The sequence below is a fragment of the Sparus aurata genome, chromosome 20 (assembly GCF_900880675.1).
Source record: "Sparus aurata chromosome 20, fSpaAur1.1, whole genome shotgun sequence".
Classification (NCBI taxonomy): domain Eukaryota; kingdom Metazoa; phylum Chordata; class Actinopteri; order Spariformes; family Sparidae; genus Sparus; species Sparus aurata.
Window position 1 is genome coordinate 15,127,795 of NC_044206.1, and position 22,410 is coordinate 15,150,204.

General features: G+C 38.2%; 1 protein-coding gene across 1 annotated transcript in view; it reads right to left on the reverse strand.

Annotated features, from left to right (window-relative positions):
• plce1 (phospholipase C, epsilon 1) overlaps window positions 1–22,410 on the reverse strand; it is a 97,758-nt gene that overhangs the window by 36,283 nt on the left and 39,065 nt on the right. Inside the window, exons 7-8 of the mRNA XM_030400562.1 lie at window positions 11,869–12,071; window positions 10,146–10,288 (exon numbers count right to left, since the gene is read on the reverse strand). Coding sequence (XP_030256422.1) covers window positions 10,146–10,288; window positions 11,869–12,071 — 346 coding nt within the window. The remainder of the gene's footprint in view (window positions 1–10,145; window positions 10,289–11,868; window positions 12,072–22,410) is intronic.

Here is a 22,410-nt window from a genome sequence, read left to right on the forward strand (position 1 = left end):
TCATCCTTTAAACTGGGAAACATGCATTTAAACATGCAGACAGAGTTGTCAGACAAAGCTGTCAGGCAAAGCAGTGACAAAAAGGTTTTAAGAGATTATAAATTAAGATGAAAAGGAAATGTGCATGAATACAGAAAACTAAGAACCTTAACATGTAGGTCGAGATATGCTGTACGTTCTTATAAAGCTCTGTTTATTGTCAAGGCCGTGAGTCCAAAATTAGAATCACCAGATAAAGACATACATTAGAAAAAATGTTATCAACAATTCAGTGTTTTTTATCATGTGTTTTTCATCTTAACCCTGATTTCTGCCTGCAGAGCTTCACACAAACTGGACAATATCAGTAATGACAACAGAAAGCTGTGATAAATAAACACTGGGACTGAAGATTGGATGGAATGAGATCTTGGATTCCAGTGATGGTGATAAGTGTATCTAATATAATCTGATCTGGAACCCATGACCCGATACAAATCATAAACACTAGCTTGAGAAACACTGAAATAAATACAGTATAATGATATCGCAGCACTATGTCCCTATGATTTTTATGCATGGGTTTAATAATCTGTAATGCATCATGAATACAAATACCCTGTGGGTGTGAATGCATGTGTGTGTGTAATGGATCCTTTTCTAAATGCAGTGCTGGATGGAGTAGATTGACTGAACATCCTTTTGAACCACTTTCATGATATTTCTCTTTTAAGAAATAGCATACCTTTTAGAGAGACAGGAAATGTGAATCAGTTTCTGTTACCTACTGGGGACCTTTTCTGGCATAAACACTAACAGGAGAGGTGTCAGGAGAGGTAGTCCTCATCTGGACCAAAGATTGGTCCTAAGACGGCAAAACATGATTTCTGAGGTGCTTATTATGTTTAGGGGTAACATATAAATTAAGGGTTAGGCATAAATTGGCTAGGGCTAGGGTGAAGGTAATGGTTTGAGTTTGACAGTGTATACTGTATGAATGGAAATCAATGTTAAGTACATCAATGACAGCCTTTCAGTATTCAAATTAAACCAGGGATTTAAACATTAAATTCTTCCTCCTCAGCTAATCTGTAAGGGTAGCTAGCTCATGTAGCTTATTTAGCCAGCCTCTTGACCATGAGTACCACACGGTTCTCCCCCACAGTGATATGCCATGTGTAGTTCCATAGAAAGAAAATAGATATGAAACTGCTCACAACAAGGTCTGTGGATTATCTTGTGTAACGACTGATTCCTGGAAAAACACATTTGCTTTGAGTTCTTCTAATGCATTTTATTGTCTCTTATATATTTGCATCAATCCAGTTTGTAGAATCCCAGTGAAGTTGAGATAATGGCAACTAAATTTGTGTAATACAACGGAAAACACTGATCTGATTCAATCCTAAGATTTGTTTTGCCACATTTGCCATACTACATTAATAGCAGCAGTAATGTTACTTTAGCCGGCATCACCACTTTTTCCACAATGATACATATCATTTTCATATATAGTAGCAAGTATAAGAAAATAACAACGAATCACAACGTAACTCTTGGTCAGTAAGATACAGTTTCTTTTAACACAGCTTTGACGTTTGGTTTGTTCACTGAGTACATCACAATGTATTCTCAATCAAAGGAGAGGAACCTTGAACACGGACCCTGCCATCTTTCTCTGCCAGCCAAGCGTTCATGCACACAGATACATCACTGTTCTCACAAGCACGTTCAGAGCTGATGACAACTTCCCCACTGCAGTATGTAGGGCACTCAGACAGGTGCAGCACAAACAGCCTGAGTCAACCGACTAAGACTGATTACAAATTAGCCTTTTGAACCTATAAATATCATTTTAAAACCATTCCTATGCAAAACATTAACAATCTTATTTAACTTAAACTTATCTTCCATGCCCACAAATGATTAAAACAGTTCTACACAAAAATATCAACAACTCAAACCTGATTCCCTGATAGAAAAATCACAATGAGTTAAAATCTGCCACTTTTTAGATGATATAATCAAACTGCAACATCAGGAAGTTTCTCTTTAGACAACAGCTTAAAAAAAGTTCCTCGCTTTGATTATATTTGGCATAAATAGCTTGCATTTAAATCACAGAATAACAACTGGTACAAGGAAGGTCATGCATACACTTGCGCAAATCAAAATCAACAAGTAGCAGTAAACAAACCAACACATACACAGCAGCAAACATAAACACACAAAAACAAATAGTGTGAGGAGTCAAATATACAGACACAAAGCAACAGAAGAAGCAATAAACATTGATCTGTCTGACTGCTGACAACACTGAGTTATCACAGGGAGTTTCCCCTCTTGGATCAGATATGCATACATGGAGCCACGTGCAGACATAAATATAACATTTAAGGTTCATCCGACCTTTCTTTATTAGTAGGGAGGATTACGACAAAAAACAGGAAGAAGAAGTGCATTATCAGTACTTATCAGTGCTTATCAGTGCTATCAGATTTAGAGATTTTTAAAGACAACTAGTCAAAAATGTTTGCTTAACACTATTGTCTTCATGTGAAAGGCATCAGTTTAAACAATACTGTCAATGAGGCTTTATTCAATCTGCAAAAACGAAACCAAAGGAGTTCAGTGTCGCTGTGTAACTTCTCACTGACTTGATACAAAACAGATGGCTCATTTTTGGTGGTTGGGTTTTTAACTGTAAGGTGTATTACTGTATCCTCAGAGTCTAAACATATCCATAGCCATGTGTGACATTCACTCTTAGGGTCAATTCAATGTGAAGTTGCCCAGACACCTTCTGACAGGTTTCTGGTATGAAGCGCAGTGTATGAAGGGCACAGTGCACAATACTTCCTCACGCACATTCTTTAGACTACTTCATCATCCATCTCAAATTTAAAGTAGCTACAAGGGACTTTTATTTGTATTGATTCTGGCGACCCCTGTGGACTAAAGCGGTATGAGCACTGCCACGTATATGTAACTGTATTTTCTTTCTTAAACAAAGTTTTTTGCAGGATTCCTAGGGATGAGGTTATGTAACTATTTGAGGCTAAGTAAGATTAATAGCAGTATTGTTTCGATGGTGAAACACAGTAAACTTTGTTTTAGTGCTGTTCATACACCTAGGTTAGCCTACATGTAGCCTACAGCTAACAGAGTTCACTGCTCGTTAAAAGTAAAGCTAAATTTATTAGTATTCCCTCTGTTGTGATTTTCTGTGAAGACCAACATGCTGACAAGCCTTTTCCGATGGTCTTGTCTGCCTACATATGTCATATTCATATACTGTAGAGGCATCATTATTAAATGGAGACTCTTTCATAACCACTTACAAACTCTTGATAGACATTTAAATTTCATTGCAATGCCAGTGCCCACTGTGGTTTATATTGGTTACAAGCAAATCGCAGTGAGTTTAAAATTAATAAAATACTCAATTTCAGTGTACACAATATACAGTGAAGGAGGCAAAAGTAAGGAAACAAATCTGAAGGCAAAGGTCCAGTTGACCCTTACATAAAAAACACTTGAGTCACACTGTGAGGTGTGTGCTTATTTGCCAGTAAACAAAGCAACAAATATGAAAAAACAGAATTAAAGAGGGTACAAATGCCACATTAAGGAATAAATTATCTATATATCCTATCCTATATCCCATTAAGGACACAAGTCCTACCAAGACAAATAAGACATACACTGAAATTGTTAATCTGCATTTGACGCTGATTTAGATTGTAAAGTGAATTGACTCAATTGACACAAGATTCTGTAGGTTTTAAAGGACTAATTGAACCTCACTGTAAGTAACATAGCAGGAAACGATTATCTATATCAAGATAAAACCAAATCTGATTTTTATCTCGTTATATGTGTAACATTTGCTGAGGAAATTTTTTGCTACCACAGTCAGATTTCCTAATTACCATGGAAACAACCAGTTCAAGTCCTTCTTTATAATGAAATAATTCACCTTGATTTCTCAAATGCATAACAGTCAAGTGCTGACCACACTAGATGACACACCTATCAACATATAAAGATTTACATTTAAAGAGAAAGAAAACAAATGTACAGAACACACACATGCAGACAGACTTATTTAGTAAGTGTACCTCTCATTCATTGAAAAACAGGAGCCATACTGTAACTCACATTTCTTCTACTCACTGATCAGCTTGTAGTCCATTCTGTGCGAGTGCTTCATGGTTGCTAGATACAGCTGGCCGCTCTGCTTCCACACTGACAGCTCAGTGCCAGAGTGACCGCGGTACACTTGTACACATTTGAGTCCCCTCTCTCCTGCAGCTGCTCTCTCGCTCTCTCCCTCTTGCTCTCTCCCTCTCTCTGCTCTATGTCTCTCTCCCTGACTCCATTGCTAACTTAAACTCTCTCCAGCTGTATCCACACTGTATCTTCTTCTTTTGCCCCTTTTTCCCCTCACCTGGCGTCTCTCCTGTTCCTTATCAGCAAACAGTTCTTGCTCTCTGCCTTTACTAGATTCACTATTCCTCTCCCTCTCTCTGTCTCCCACCCACCCTCCACTGACACCATACATAGTTCACAGCCTTATGCTAGAGTTAGAATAGCCAGCCAGACCCACTACATGAACACACACAGTCATAATTCACACACTCATATAGGCAGACTATAGAAACCAGTTATTGAAGATAGCAATATTATGCAAAAAATAGTGAATGAGTGAATGTGCTGATTGTTACTCAGGTGTTTACTTCTCAGTGTCTCTTTACCAACTTTGCTCGGCTTTGGTTCATTGCTGAGACAATGTGTCAACAATAAGCCATATACAACATCTCAAATGTGAGGATTGGCTGCTTTTCTCCATTTTAAAACAATGTAAGTTGAATGTCTTTCGGTTTTAGACTTTTGGGTTCAACATAACAAGCTTTTTGTGTGGGACACTTCAGGCTCCAGAAAAAAATATTCATTTTATCAACTATACATTACATCTGAAATATAATTAACAGATTAAGAATTAATTCATAATTGTTAGTCGAAACCAGGGCTACAAAGGGTCAGAATACATACTTTCAGGTCAGTTTTGATGAGACTGGAGTTAATTTATTCTATATTTTTTTATGATAGTTAATTTCACCAACAGATATATAAGTGCTATAGTAAAAGTACATACTTATCTTGTTAAGACCTTCTGCTTGTTTTTCTGCTAGCTAGTAATTACCATATGAGATGATGCTTGATTTAGCATGCTAATTAAGGAGTTACATTCTTTCATTCTTTTTCAATCAGATAAATTAAATAGGTCATCACATATATCGCTATATTGCAGGTTTTTTTTAATCTATTTCTATTAGAAGGGTTATTAATTAATGTCTATTTATGACATGGTAAAATGTTTGTTTCTATCTGCATATAACACTGTTAATACAGCCTGAGTAAATCACCATTATATTAGTTTATATTTCCATTGTGTTCATATTATTTCCTATTATTTCCCATAAATTCCTGTTAATTCCTTTTTTTCCCTCTTTCTGAACATTACTGGAATTCTGCAACCCCATAGCAAAACATCTTATTAAATTTTTTTCCCATCAATTCCTGTATTTTCCCATTAATTTCTATGGAAAATGTTTATAATAAATAGAGCTGGCAGGGTTGTTCAACTGTTATCTTGGTCAAAATATTATCTTTGATTTCACCAAGAGAGTATATTAGTACAATATATCTTGATTTTTTTTTTTTCTGATAATTCCCAAGTGGAAAAACAATGTCATAATCCGGTCTATAAAGGTTCAGTATTTTTAGAAATTATGGCCATCTAAACAATATGTGCTCTTGAAATCCTTGAGACTTCCCCTCTGCTATGATTCCCCACCACATTTGCTGTCAATGGGTCTTAAATGCTGGCAAGCAACACAATGTACAGTGATGAAAGGAAGAGAGAAAAAGAAAGAAGGAAAGAAAAAAAGAAAGAAACACCAGTAGTGAGCTGGAGGGATGGCAGCCTATTACGGACCTACCTACTTCCTTTTTGGCATTACAGTAAATTGTGCGATAAAGGAAAGGAGGTCAAGAAAAGCACTTAAACCACTCCCATTTATGGTTCACATGAATACGGCTAAATCCCAGCGGTCTCCAGTAGAGTTTGTCTTTGCACTTAAATAACTGCAACTGTGTATACTTTGACAGTGAGTGAGGGGACAGGAAATGAAGACACACAGAGTTTAAGAATGACAAGACAAATCTATGGCATAACTTTATCATTACTATGCAATGTATTATTCTGTGCCATTTTAATTATTTTGCTTTTGTTGATGTTATTGCCATGCCTTCAGCTGTGAACTGTGTTTGAGCTTCAGTTGGTAATGATGTGAACATATTGTTTCGTTAATAAACAACATTGTAAATTAATTTTGTTTGGTGCTGTTCAATTTTGGTTCTATTGTATAGCCAGTTATAATTTCTTACAAAATGTGTATTGTAATTTTGTCAAATTCATTAATACTGTATAAGAATAAATACATTAATAGATGTAAAAACATATGCAGGTGCAAACAGAATCACACAATCACAAACAATAAAATGTCCATTCAAAATATACATTTCCACTCATTCTAGCTTGTTATGCTTTAGTGAAAATTGCTGCCGTCAAAGCCTTAAACATCAACAGAATTTAAGATGACATGGAGTGGGCGGGCATCAGATTTCAAACATTTAACAAAAGACAAGCTCCATGAAACAAAAACAACTGTTTCCAATGACTGACATATTAAGCAGTGATTTATGTCCTCTCTCTTTATCCAACACACAGGCACACACACCACCTTGACCTCACCCTTGCACTACCCATTTGGCATTTTTTACAAAACCGGTATTTGTCTTTGTAGGTGCCAGTTTACCCTCATAACAAAAGCCTGTCACAGTGACCAAGACTTGTGTAAAATATAATGCATCGTCTCCAAAACATTCATCTTGAATGCTACTAAAACAGGATGATTGCTATGCTAGAGAAAGCCATAAGTCATTCAAACACATCAGAGGAACCAGAAAAATACCTTCATATCATTACAGTGGATGTGGCATGCAGAGAAGGTGTAGAAAAACATTCCACCTCTCACCACTCACATTAAAACTCTAAGAATACACCGAGGCTGGCCAAGCGATTATCCTGGTAATCCTTAAAAGCATTTGGGCCAGAGCCACTGATCGACTTTGCTGAGTCGTGCTTCCAGCTCCAGTTTTGCTGCCATCTAAGATCAATACCTTATTAGGACAGGATGGGATAGCAATAGGGATAATATACACAAGCACACTGCATTCATTAATTAAAGAAAAAATGGAGACCTCCGTATCACAAAGTTTTGACTTAATATGTCAAAATGATGAGAAAACAGACTCCTAATTTATAAACGCAGATGTTTTAGATAAGGTTGCAAAAATATTGTAAAGAATATAAAGCATTCGTCTAACCTAGCATGCGCTCATGCAAATTACTGCTAGTATAGATGCATGTATTATTCAATACTGGGACTTACATACAGTACAAATCCATCTGAACCTTTACCTGTGATATGCAATTGCCAGCACTGATACAGATACAATGCAACTAACTACTATGTAGGATATACAAGCACAACATAAGAAGAGTAGATTAGAGTAATGTCAGTAAGAATACTGCTCACAAATATTGCATTTTTTTCATTAGCATGACAGCTGCATTTTCACTTCACGAGGAGGATTAAGGCAAACAGAAAAGAGAAGAGAAAATGAACAAAACACAAAAGCTTTTCTATAGGTGGCCCCACAAAGATGACCCTCACCAGAGAAGACCAAAAAAACAGCCCTTGATTTCCAGAGGACCACATCAGCACATACACTATGTTTCTAAAGCTCCAGGTATATTATCAGACCCAGTCAGTTTTGTGTGACAATTCATATATTGTTCTGGATGGAAACAGATCCAAAAGTAGATGATAGGGTTTATTCAGCAGGCACAAGAAACATCCTGGATGTAAGGTTGCACATTGACACTGACACAAGCCCACTGTCTGTTCACAGTGAAATGCACATTATATAAGTGCTGGCATGTTTTAGGGGTTCAATGCTCTGCTACATAAAAAAAACCCTTTTCATATCAATCTAAAAAGCGCAAGTAAGACTGAGGAATAAAGCTTTATTACGAATGCATGAGGGAATAAGAGCAGGTTGTTCTGTTGAAACACTGAAGAGAGGAACAACACCTTAAAAGGCAAGAAAGCAATAACTACACTAACACTTTCCAAATTTGAAACTTAAGTCAGACCTTCTCCAAGCTTCGGGATAATGAAATGTCTTTTATGACATCTGATTTTTAACACTAACATCAGTGCCTTTTGAAGACTGCAGCTCCAACTTAAAATGGTATTTGGAGTCAGTTGGAGTTGATGTTTCTCCTCAAATCGGCACCTCTTGAATCCAAACTTTTAAAAACAGCATTACTGTGTCTGGTGACATAGGCTGCTGCCCGGTACACTAAATGTCAAGTTGTTTAAATGGCACAGGCACACAGGTGGTTTCCCTGTGTGTGAGAGGCACAAGATGACTGTTGGATCAGAAGCAGATCTGAAGCAGATAACTTTTGGTCTGAGTCTTCAAAGGTAATACTCATGCGCAATACCTGGGTTGCTAGTTAGAGAGACACTCATGCTTTGTGTGTGTGTGTGTGTGTGTGTGTGTGTGCGCGAGTGTGTTCATGCCTATGAAATCCTAGTCCTGCCAAGACCTCTAAGCTGCTATGTGTGCGAGTGTCTGCCTCTATTTTGTTTCCTGCAATACCCATTAGAACAGAACACGGTGTCATGTTTAAGATATGTGCTGTGCTCAGTGTGTGTGTGAGTGTGTTTTGTGTCTCTGAAAGCTTGCCTGACAAAAAAATGTAAGTTTTGTTTTTAACTAATGACTAATAATAAATCCTATCACACAGTTTCTATGTGTTTTTTTTTTCCTGTGTGTGTCTATGTGCACGCGTGCCTCCTTGATCTTACCAGAGACAGCCTGTCCCCTGGCCTACCGCCAATGGAAATTAATGTCAGGATCGGCTTACATTTAAGTCATACGTAACATCATTGTAGAGAGGGTGGATGGACAGTTACCAGCAGAGCAACTGACCGACAGTCCGACTGATGAAGTCATGTGGGGAATAAAGAGAGACACTAAAGAGGTGACATAATAAATGCATGATGAGAATTTGTTTAGTCTCATTAAGGAAATATGTATTACATTAAGATTTAAATGTCTTTCTCCTGGTATTTTGAGGACAGAGCTAGCTCCCTTTTTTGTATCGGCTATTATGTGTTTATTAAAAGGTCCTATTTGTAACAAAAGTAGACTCAAACTCTTATAAATAAGTCTTTTAAAATATCAAAATTCATCCAATAAAAGGTAAGAAAAAAAATTTATAGACAGAAGGAAAGAAAGAAAAGTAGGCATATATATACCTATATATACATCTGTTAGTTGTGTAAAACACCCAAATAAAGAGCTATCACTCCTGAGCTTTTCAGACAAACAGCGCAAGCTTGTTTGAAGTGCAGACATAACCTGGTGTGTTTGCATCTGTGTTGTGTGAACCCTGTGATGTCTGGGGGGGTTATTATTCTTCCTGTGTGTCTTAAACCACTTCAGTATTGTGACTGAGTGGATGGTGTGTCTCAATTGAAGACTGGAGTAGAGAGAGAGGAAGGGAGAGAGGGAGAGGGAAAGGGGGGGAGAGAGAGAGAGAGAGAGAGAGAGAGAGAGAGAGAGAGAGAGAGAGAGAGAGAGAGAGAGAGAGAGAGAGAGAGAGAGAGAGAGCGAGCGAGAAAGGACAGCAGAGGAAATAAAAGGAAAAGTAAAAGGGAAAGGGCAACCGCTGGGATCAAGTACAGTCGTGCTCCTACCGACCCATAACCCACTGCGGATAAGGAACCATGTGGGAACAGAGCATGAGGAAGAAGAAGAGTGGAGCAGCAGACCACAGGGGAATAGTGAGAACCTTTTCTTCTCAGAATCAAACAGAGACAGGCTGTCTGCCCAACGTTCCTGCTTTACTTGTCATCCAATTTAATGCTCCTTCTGTTATTGTATGTGTTTTCATTTCAAATTCAAAAGTTTGGCTTAACTCAACAGAGAAAATAAACAACACCTTTTCTATACGCGCTCACCTTTCAGCACGGCGTGGCTGTTGGGGCCCGGGGGCAAAGGGTAAGGTAAAGCTGAGCGGGCACCAAGAGCAGCTGTGGCCTCTAGTAGAGCTCCAGCCAGCAGGGAACACACTGATGTCCTCTGGGCACAAGCACGATAAAACCTAGACAAGGTGGATATGAGAGAGAAAAAACACTGTACAGTTTACCAGTGATTTTAATCTGACCATTTATTGTCATGTATAAAGTTTACATAAAGTGTTTGTCTGCCTTTTCTGTCATGGTAATAGGCAGAAACAACTGGCTATCTAATTGTCTATCCACTTTTAAGTATCTACTTGAGGCCATGCATTTATAAAATGCAACATGATAGCTTTACGCTTGCTTTTGGTGTTAGTGTTGGCACAGTACAAAGACAACTGGATTACTTTATGTTTTCCCTCAAGTGCAGCAACTACCAACAACACATGCCAACACACAAGTTTTTTATTTATTTCTTATTTAATCTATAATAGTGAAAGCAGATAAAAATGATGCTTAACTGTACTGCAAGTAAGCCATCATTTGGAAGAGTGTGCAGACAAAACTAGCACAATGAAATCAAAATTATAGGGATCCAATCTAAACACTGATGTGTATAGCTATTACATCTTTATTCCACAGTGATATGCTAACGATAAAGTAAAAATGTATCAATTGCCAGTTTATGCAAGTCACTGTAGATAAGAGATTCTCTTTAGATGATTTGCACATCTGTGGCCAACACTAAAATTCAGAAAACAAAGCTTAATCTTCATAATTAATGCAATCTAGCACAAATTAACAATGCAAAACCATAGCCACCCATTCAAAGCCTTGAACAGAACTGCAGCTAATCATTTTGTTCATCATTTATACATTTTTTTTTCCATTATTCACATTATTCACAATCAGACTTGGTGAATAACTGCATACATGTATCAGGGTTACACAATTAGAATACAATAAAAGAGTAAATGTATTGTATATGTATGAGTAAATTAGTAAAGACAAAACTATGTAATCAGATTACAGACACATTCAGTAAAGAAGGGGATTACTTTTTCAAAATAAGGAATGATATACTAGTCTGTAACCATGCACATGTTCACGTCAAAACACTCACACAAAAACAAGTAAAATACATGAGTGCGTTTCCTTTGAGAACACACAATCATTATTACAATTTGATAAAGGTAATCTTATGGAGATTTGATTTATCTCGTCTTTCTTTGCATACATTTGGCTTTGAGGTCATGCAGAAGTTTCGGAAAGTAACTAGTTACATTACAAATAATTTGATACTTAAGACCACATTACTGACTACAGATCATAAGTAACCGTGCAAGTAACCCTCCCAACCTTCCCAACCCTACTCGCAATTATTCAGTGAATATTTTGGTCTAAACAGACTGAAATTCAAGTATGATGAGTTTATCATCCATGGTTCATTGGGTGCATCTCTTTAGTGTGTTTTTAAACCACAGAGTCAATTGATTCCATTTACCACCTACCTGTTTTATGTAATGAACACACATTACATCCTCTAAAAGTAACAGTATCACCTACCTTTCCTTAATTTTCAAAAATGTCAAATAAACTGTCAATAAATAAATAAGACACTTACAGCATCACCGGAACAAAAATTTCATCATGTGATGGACCAAAAGGGCTGCAAATAAATAGGGGTACAAGGCTGAAAAAAGGACAAAATATGGCTACAAACCTTGGTGGATGAGATGGATGACAACACCAGAGATTAAGGCGGGGGTTCAGGTCAGGTCTGGCAGGTCTGGCAGGACTGGCGGTGACCGTGTGTGATGGCCAGCGAGGCTTCCTGAGACACACACATCCAGGGCAACACAGAAGGAGCTTTTTGGCAGGATGAATCAGGTTTAGTTCCTCTCTGTTCCGCACATAGCTGGCGGCCTGTTGAGGAAGACATCAACAAATGTGTAAATTACTTACAAAATGCTGCAGGTGCTATTAAGCTGTTCAAAAAAAAAGTTGCATTTATATCAATAATGCTGTCCCCAGATCACACTTTATTAGTCTTCAAGTTTGTATTCAGAAAATATAATGAAAGAGCTCCCAGGCTAAATCCATTTAATCCGGAGCCGTTTTTCACCTTTGAGACTGTTAGATAACATTTGAATCAGAGGTTATTGTCATCGATTCCACTGCTGTGGTCATTATCGGAAGCAATTTCCGCATGACATAGAGTGTAAAGAAGGAATTAAATACCACAGTGGCACAAAACCGATATGAAGAAAGGTGGGAAAGGAGACCCGGAGAAAAAAGCATCAGAGACAGACAGATGCGCAGGTATATTGAGAGAGAGAATAATGGGGAATTTTTTTCAAAAAAAGGAGTTCAAAGTTGAGAAAGAAAGAGGAGACATCACTGTGGAGCTTTAAACATTTTGACCTTAAATAAAGGCCTCCTCCTCTTTTCTCTTCACACTCTTTTCTCGGAATAAAATCCATCCAACGTTCAAGGAAACACTTATCCAAACGATTGACTCTCTCCTTTGTCCTCATGTGAACCCAAAGACGAGCTCCTCTGGCACAAAGCTCAGAGAAAAGCCATTACGGCAACATTTTGTGGCACTGTTGGTGGGCACTTCAGCAGGGATGGATGTTAGGAAAATTGGACAAAATCAATACTGGTGACAGAGTGACGGATGAATATAATGCGATTTTAATGAGAAAGTAAGACTCGGGTGTAATCGTCAGCAACAGTGTCCATCTGCACCGCTTCATAATAGTGCCAGGAAGGAGGTACATGACGGCCATCAGCCCTACAGGCTTACGGTGTAGATTCTCACATTTAGTACATGTGTATCCATCTTGTTTGTATTAAGTGGTGTTTGACAGTGGCATAATGGGCAGACACACAAACACACATACGTAAATGGGCAGCTATTTGTCTCAGTGGGATGGGTTTCCTGCATGGGGAGTAGGCCAAGCTGTTGTCAGATTTGGGCCATCCCGAGGGGAAAGGAGACATACCAGCCTGCACGTTTAGAGGGGGAGAGAGTGGAGGTGAGGCGCAGGGAGAGAAAGGGTGAGACAGGGGAAAACAAACACACACCAGCACACTCCTCTGCTGACCTGCATTCCAGTAACAAGCTAATTACAGAACATCAAACATTATGAAATTTAAAAATAAATGTCCACTGAACAGACATAAAGTCTGCTTCATTAACGGTGCATTTTTTCTCATTTAATACGGAGCTCAAAGCAAAACAATAGACTTGGCCTGAGTCATTCATAGCCCTCATGCCTTTATTATTTATCTACAGTTAGATGGGCAGGTTTTCAGTTTATTAAGGCTGGAATTTCTCCTTTTCCCATTACCAATAAACAATTAGAACCCAAAAGATTCAGGACTGGTAAGGAGGTTTGTATGCTATTTGACACTGTTTGACTGTTTTACTTCTGGGTATCAAAGCAACAGAGATATTAAAGGAAATTAGTGAGTAGCTGCAAACAGCCCTTAGCAACAGCTGATATGGATTTAGTATTTGTCTATAGACCATTACAACACTATGCCTGTGCCAACCAATACAATATTTTGTTATTACAGTCCACAAGTAAGAAGTCTGTCCCTTTACAAATCGTCCTGCTAATGATTAGGTTTTGTTTAGCTCTTCAGGAAAGAAATGATTAAAATGTTGACTTATTATCATTAGTCAATGGTTTATTACTCCCATTTGGCTTCAATTTTTGCCTTTATCTATTGTTATCCATGTTTAACTTATATTTTTTCAAAAGTTCCAGTATGTAAGAAATTGGTCATGTGCCTAATTCAGACTGGAATAAAACCAAGGACAGCATTTCATCAGAGTAACCAGGTTAGCACTGACATGTAATAGCTGGTTAGCATGCTTACTTCAGTAAATATATTTCTGCAACACAAAGCATAGACCTCATGACATCAACATTTCTTCTATTATTATTTCTTCTATTCTTCTATTATTTCTTCACATTCTGTTGATTCATTTTTGAATGTTCTGAACTAAAAGTCTTACATATGCCACCTGTAAGAAAACTAGAGATGTCAACAGTCTAAAGCAAGGTGAAATTGAGCCATTAGCCTATATTTTGTGTTTATAAATCAATTCACTTATTGTGACAATGAATGACTACTGCTGAATGTTATCATTATCATTATTATTATCTGTGATTTTTATCACGGTTATCCACTACAGCACAATGGCCTATTAGAAACTGCAAAACAATGAATACTAATCGACTGAATTGTAGGATTATTAATTCTTTCAGGCAGAAAAACTCAAACCTCCTCTGGGGCATGTTAGTCATTTCCAAACAGATCAAAATGTTTACCAAATTACTAAAATAATTTATCACTACTTTTTCTTCTCCTGGGATACATTTTCTTCTCAATATGAAAACATCTTCTACTCACATGTAGGTTTAAAAACAAAGCTAGTTCTGTTGTGAGACATAAAAACAACAGTTTGAAAAAGGTGACGAATGAAGCAGAAAACGCTGTGTGCATGTGCATGTGTGCAATAGAGTCTAACTTCAAAGGACATTGCTGGGAATGTGGTGCTGCTTTTAATGGACACACAGCAGCTGTCTTCACATGCACGCACAACAACAAACAGACTCATCTTCAAACTCCATGCCAACACATGCACATAGAGAACAGAAACACTGATGTATTACATAGAGTGAAAAGAGAGAGGGTGTTTTCTCTGTTTGTCTCTGATATTCTGATTCTCATATTTCATAGACATCCCAACACAAGTGAAACCATAAATAACAGAATGGAAATGGATTTTCGTTGGGTAGAGAATTAAACATTGAAGAAACAAGGGAATGAGTAAGTGAGTGAGTGAGTGTGTGCATGAAAGTGTGAAAGAGTGAGAGTGAGAGTGAGTGAGCAAGCAAGCCATTAGCTGGTTTTAATATCCATTAGAAAGAAAAAATTAATTGAATCAATGGAATTGTCCATTTTCAATGACACGTTTTCAATCTCAATATAAAAAGATCAGTAATGTGGGCAGGCAGGAGGATAGAACATACTATTTTCTTTAATGTTGTCACAGTCACATCAGACGTGGGTAATAACTGCATTTCAGCTCTATCATGAGTACACATCATCCAATACCAGCATACCCATCGCATTCTTGTGACAGTACTACTGATCTTGCAATTAGCCAGTTAGGAGAACTGTAAGTCAACTGCCACTGATACAGCTCTACATATCATGTTACACTCTGTGTGTACAGGAAGTGCTAAAGGCTTAAGCTCAGTAAAGGCAAATCAGAACAACCACAGGCAGCTGTAGCATTATTACTCTTTCACAGTTATTAGGTAAATACTATACAGTCAAGGTTCAGTTACTTCCTTTACATCACAAGAGTTGAACAACCAAATGAATGTTGTGGTCACTTTACGCTAGAAAAAGAAAAAAAAATGCAATGGTGGAGTGTTGAGGATCACAACCTGAGGAAAAAGGCTGCTCTGTATTCTGGTGGTACGGCAGCACATACTGTATCTTTTACCAGACGGCAGCAGGGTGAACAGAGCATGGCTGGGATAGGTGTTGCCTTTTAGCAGCCTTTGTAATATCGATAATTTTGTTAAAGTGTGACGTAAAAATGTACATTTCTGAAGAAGAGTGGTATGGATATAACAAATACAATACAGTGTATATGCGTAAGCGATTTGACTAACTCATGTTAGTTGTTATTAATATCTTTTTTGCTCGTTTTGATTTACTCTGACTGCTCTCATGGTGTCATTTTTTTTGTAATTTTAAAACTGTCATACTGTTGGAATATGGAGCTCCTCAACACTTATTTCTAGTGTTTTGCAGTGTGTACAGCAGCTTTAATTTCAGTTACAATCCCACACAACCTACTCTTATTTCCTCACTGCTGGAGACTCACAAAATGTTGTCGCAAAAGTTTGGATTGAGGATTTGAGGTCACTTTCTCGTGATGCTGGCTGCGCTGTGCCAACACTTTCTACTGCTCCAAAATGGGTGTTCACTTCTTTTGCTAATTAAAAATGCCGCCTGGAAAAATATCTAAAGTAATCACCCAGAAGTCCCCCATGCCCATGGGGGACAGCAGTTGCATCTCAGAATGAATATTTTGCTACTCTGCAGGAGGTGATGAATTTTGCCACCAAGGTTGGCTACTGGGAGATAATGTTGAGATAATGGACCAAAGGCACATTCATAAATCACAAAGAGAAGAAAATAATAAAAAAAATACACAAAGAAAACAATATACAAACAAACACTGAATCTCAGATTACTGGCAATCACCCCACCTCACCTACAGTTATGAATGAGTTTTGCTATTAACTCCCATTAGCGCCCCGTCGGGTAATTTCTCTGCCTGGCAACAGCCATTCTGGGAAAGGATTAGCAAGGGGCACCACACAGATCTACTGAACTTTGAGCTGGAATGCACACACACAAAAACGCATGCTAAAATCCAGACATGCAAACACTCTCTGACTCATGTCATTATGTATATCATACCAGACACATGGAGTATGCAGAGTAGGAGCACGCAGGACACTGGAGAGGCCGAGACCGTCTCCCTGAAATCCAACCACCCACATCTCGACCTCTCTACTTTGATGTCTCAGGCCCACCACACACACTCACATACTCCAACGCTGACACCCTCTCCCCATAGTTACACTCTCTGTCTCTTAGTCACAAACACTCCTCTTCAATTACTCTTTATATTCTCCAGGAATCAAAGGCAGAGATCCCATGATACAATGTAGACCAGCTGCCGCATGTGTCCGTACAGTACATACCACTATTGCCATTGTGCCACACAAAACAAAGCCACCAAGCATAATCTGGCAGTCATATAAGGCAATTAATCGCACACACGGGATTAGACAAACCACTGCGGTAGTACCCTGCCACCCCCCACATACTCTCCCACGAAGCTGACATTCAAGGAATAGAAATGCATAGTTTCAACTGAATTCTACTTTTAGAAGCATCATGGAGGGTCGAGGTTAGCCAAGGTTGCCAAGGGGTCAGTGTTAAAAGAACTCTGTTATTCTGGTCTGTGGACTCAGAGCTGAGGTCACAGGGAGAGACGTCAGCTTTAACCCCTTCCTTCACTGAGCAACAAGACTTCTGCTATACATCAGTGTTTTGGTTATTTTGGTCTTAGAAAGCTCATTTATAATGCCTCTGTGATTTTATTTCTTTGTAAGACTGAACAAGATTCACGCACTTTGGCTCGAGAACCAGACTCATTGTGGAAATATGGCTCATTTCATGATACATGAAACTACAATCACATTAAGCTGGATGCAACAGAGCATAGGAAGAGGGTTCAGGACAGCATGAAAAAGCTGCAGGATGTGGCGTCATTTCCTCATCTGACCAAATGTCTTTCAAATGTATACCTTTTTCACAACAAGATTAAACCATCATCAATCAGTGGTAAATGTATAGTTGATTAAACTTAACATACAACAAAATGCATTATAAACCATTTATTTAGCAAGTTTATAAAAACCAATTGCAAATGTATGGCCATCAGATGAACTACACAGTATTTATTAACCATATACAGTTGCAATTTTACATTAAACTATTGCCTGATAAATGGTTTGTAAAGCATTTCATTGTTTGTTAACAGTGAAAAAATATTGTAACTTAAATTTAATTATCAGTACAGTTATTCCAAAAATAACTGTTGCCAGTCTCATTTTTAAGAGCAAGGTTACTTAAAGGTGAGGTACGCTCTTTCAAATTAAAAGCAATTAATCACTCCCTCAACAAAATAAGGCCACATTAAAAATTCCCTAAAACATTGACATCACACATTTCATTTACATTAATTACATATAGGATTTTTAATGTAATTCAATTACATACATTCTATGAGAAGTATATAATTTGGTATTAAACATAGAAGTTATCAATATGTAATGCATTACACTTAATACTACATTTAGTATAATACTTGAAACAATGCATTAACTTAATTTAGGCAGACTAAATTATTTAATTTTATTACATCGGCATCAACACGATGGAAAACACTGCATTAGATGAAATCCTTTATGTAGAACGTACGTAACTGAATACGTGGAGATTTTATACGTAACTGAAATACATAAAGTCAATGTTTGACTGTACAACTGTAAGAGATGAGAGGCATGAAACATGAGAGAAAAGAGTATAATCATGTAGCCATAGAAAACCAAAACTTAAACTGAATTCAAATGAGAGTACTTTATTGCTGAAACTCAACAACTTAGTGATCCTACAGTTGCCTCTCCTAGCAAATTACACTTCAGTGTTTAGCTACAAATGATTTTGGCAGACCAAAATGAAATCAATAAAACTCAGCTGCACCTGTCCATCGCACGGCTCATTCTAGAAGCATTTCAAATCGCTGGAAGATTTAGTTCTGAGAGAGCCCCATATTCCCTATAACCCTTCGTATCACTTGGACTGAGTGGTCGCTTTAATGCAGCGAAAATGGAGCCAACAGAGCTGTTCCGAGGGAAACGAACACAGCCTGCCCACCCATTGGGGCGAGCAAGTTTAAATCGCCTGCACCTAGTCTATTTGAAAACTCGGTGAGGAGCCAGGTATGTTCAGCAGCTCTGGTATCTCTAACCCTGGCCATCCTGGGCCGAGTGAACCGGATCAAAAGACATAAGCCAAGCACATCCAAACATGCCAAGCAGACATCCCACCTCTCATGTTGATCATTTGAATAGGTACTTCAAATGTGTGGCAAATATGTCTGTTTCTGTGTGTGTGTGTGTGTGTGTGTGTGTGTGTGTGTGTGTGTGTGTGTGTGTGTGTGTGTGTGTTTTGTTGTGTACACACCTAATCCTGCTTTGCATCACCAAGAAACAGACAACCTCTCTGCACTGTCCTGTTCTGCTCCAACCTTTTCTGCCGCTTCTGTCTCCACAAGGTAATGTTTGCTTTCCTGCAGCCTGAGCCTGGACTGTCTCACTGCTGACTGAGTGCGGCGCGAATGTTGTGTGCACAAGCTGAAGGGCAAAAAAGTTGTTGTATTCATGTACTTGCAAAGGTTGTGTATTCCTAGATATTTACTGTTTGCTTATGTACTTCTGAACATACAAAGTTCCTCCTGGATGTGAACATATCGTATGTGCTTGTGTGTGTAGGTGGTCCACGATCACACTCAGTCTTGTATTGCTTAGACAAGAGGAGCCTGATGTCTGAGTATCTGTCTAAGGAAGACAGAAGAGTGCACACTGTGGGATAAAACACACACAGACAGACTGGAACAACTTCCCCTTATTAAAACATGTCTAACGATTCTCAATCCAACTGAAATAAGAGTTACTAAATGAGGAATAAAGATATAGCCTTGATTTTAATATTATAAATATTTCACATAAACAGTCAAGCACCTACAGCACATTTAGAGATGAACAGACACCGTACACAAAACTGCACATACACACAAACCCTCTGTTAATGCAAGAAAGCAACAAAAACAAGACTTTTCCTCCTGATCCTCTACTGGCGTTTCATGGTGGATTTTTCAGCACTGTAAACCACATTTAAAAGATGGAACTTAAGACAAGAGGTGTTTGCCAAACTAACAGCAAGATCTACTCTGATGGAAACGGAATAAATGATTGGATGAAGGCAAACAAGAAGACAAATGATCTCTGCATGTCTGAAGCAAAGAGAAACGGACACGATATGAAAAATGTTTGGCTGTCACATAACAAGCAGCGGAGTTTGTTGTTTTACAGATTAAGCCCTGAAAGAAAACCCGTCTTGTGTGACTCACATCTTAGGTCAGGCCCTCTGTGCCAGTGTGGATTATGACGCGGACATTTCTTGGTGTTAGACTCATGCAGTACAGCACTGTAGATGTCATGTGGCTGTTGTAAGTGTGTGGGTGTTTTGGAACCCCCAAAAGCTTTCAGGAGAGACTTCTCCCTGGGATTCCCAATAGCCTGTAGACTAACTATACTCCCAGACATTTGCTTTGGTCTTTAAATGATAAAGTGGCCAAATTCAATTAAATAATGAGGATGAATGACAGAAGTAGAAAAGGCTGGAATGACAGAAAGAAAACAATACAAACTATACAAAGTATAGAAGAGATCGACCAGATTTGAGGAAGGTTTGCCAAAACAGGAAGAGAGGTTCAACAGAGAAACGGAAGGAGAACGAAGAAGAGATTAAAGGTGGAGTATAAAATGATATGAAAAAGGACAGAGCAACAGCAAAGACAAAACAAGGAGGGTGAAAGGAGAAAAACCCAGGGGAGAACAACAGAGGAAATAGAGAGGGAGGCCAAGGGTGACTTGAATCATAATCGCCTGTTGAATTTCACAAGGAGCCGTTTCACCAAAGATCCAAGAGCTGGGACCACCTCCCGAGCACTGCCTCACACCTTTAACAAGCTTAGGGAATTATTGTGTGTACTCTATGCGTGTGTGTGTTACACAGAAGGCGAAAGCAAGAAAACCTGGTAGGCAAAAAATCGAACTGCATGCTGTATATTAGAAAATCGAAAACAATACAGAAGTAGAGCTGCAAAGATTTGTCGATTAATGAAATTGCCGATTTATCATAGTTAAAGAAGAATTTTTAGGCTTTGGACTGTTGGCTGAACAAAAGAAGCAATTTCTGAGAAACTGGTTTTCTTTATTTTGCATTTAACAAACAATTACTCAATTCACTGTGAAAATCATCAGCTGATTAATGAATAATGAAAACAATCTATTGTTGCAGCCCTATACAGATCTTAAACTCAAACATACTGCAACAGAGATGAACAGCAAAAATATATAAAAACAAGCAAGATTACTTACTGGTCATTAACCTTTTAAAGAGCCAGCCAGAAAGATAAATACAGTGGAGAACAAGGAGAAAGTGTAAGAGAAAGGACACATTTACAGGAAAGGGCTATCTGATCTAATTTGCACCGAGTAAATAGACAGTGGAACGGAAATGACACATTGTGCTTGGTCACACTTATGAGATACCAAGTAATTTCACCACTTAACTGTACTCCAAGTCTTGAGAAGATAAGATATCAATATTTGATAAACATTAATATCACCATTGCTATTTTTTTTTGTTTCAAAAAGACTTGCAGCAGATGATTCCTAATGAGCTTACTCTAAATACAGAGGCGATAAAAGTGAGGTCAAAGGAAACATCTGTCTTTATTGAGCCTTGGGTTTTATGCTCATGGTTTTTAGCAATCAGTTATGATAAGATGTTGCTCGCCAGCTGCACCACAGCAATTAAGGGGACGAACACAACAAACAGAGCTTGATTAAACGAAGCAACATGAACCATGTATTGGTTTGAAATGGCCTTATTAGAGGGTTTCTGTTACAAGCATCCACTTCAGACTAGTTCGGTCCATGCAGGAAAATCTCTATGAGGACAATCATGTGTTCACTATTTTTGTTTTAACAAAACAAAAAGACAAAAATAGAAGACTGTTGGTATTCTTGCATGTATTAGGTACAGTACCTATGCAGCCAAAACAATAGAGAAATACTAGAGTAGGAGGTCATAACAGCAGTCTAGCTGAGGCATTAATTATTTATTTGTGTTTGAAAAGAAGAGAGTTAAGGCTTGTGCTGGCTAGTAGAATCCTTGTCTTCAAAAATCTCTGCATCATAGCCGATGAGTAATATGTTATCACAACAGATAGGACAAAATATGATTTAGCTCTGCGCTCTAAGAGGGAAAAGCTAGATATAAAAGTAGAAAGAAACTAAAAATGAGACGCCAGCGGATAGTAGGGGAAGTAAAACAGAAAAGAAATATGACAGAGGAGTTGAGAGAGGAAAAAAAAAAAGCGGGGTCATATCGAGGGCCAAAACAACCTGGAACCCATTACCCAGAGCACCCAGTGGGACCCCTCCACACACTACACTCCCCCACTTACAGTTCTCATGATGTCATACTACAGCGAGGCGCTACACTCTCCGACATAACTGCACACAGACCTGCTCAGACAGCCAGAGATAAGCCTGACGAATGTTTTTCAGCTCGAACAGTTCTAGACATAAGAATAAGCCCGGTACTTCACGCAGACTAATAAAGAAACGGTTTGAAAACAGCTGCTGCATGAATGTTTTTGCTTGAAAGTTGAAAGTTGGACAGTGTACGAAAGCTGAATCTATTGATTGTTGCTGTAGTTGCTGATCTCAATGGCTCCATTAATTTTCCTCAATCTAGTATCTATGAGAAATGTTACATTTCAGTCCCAAGATCTGCA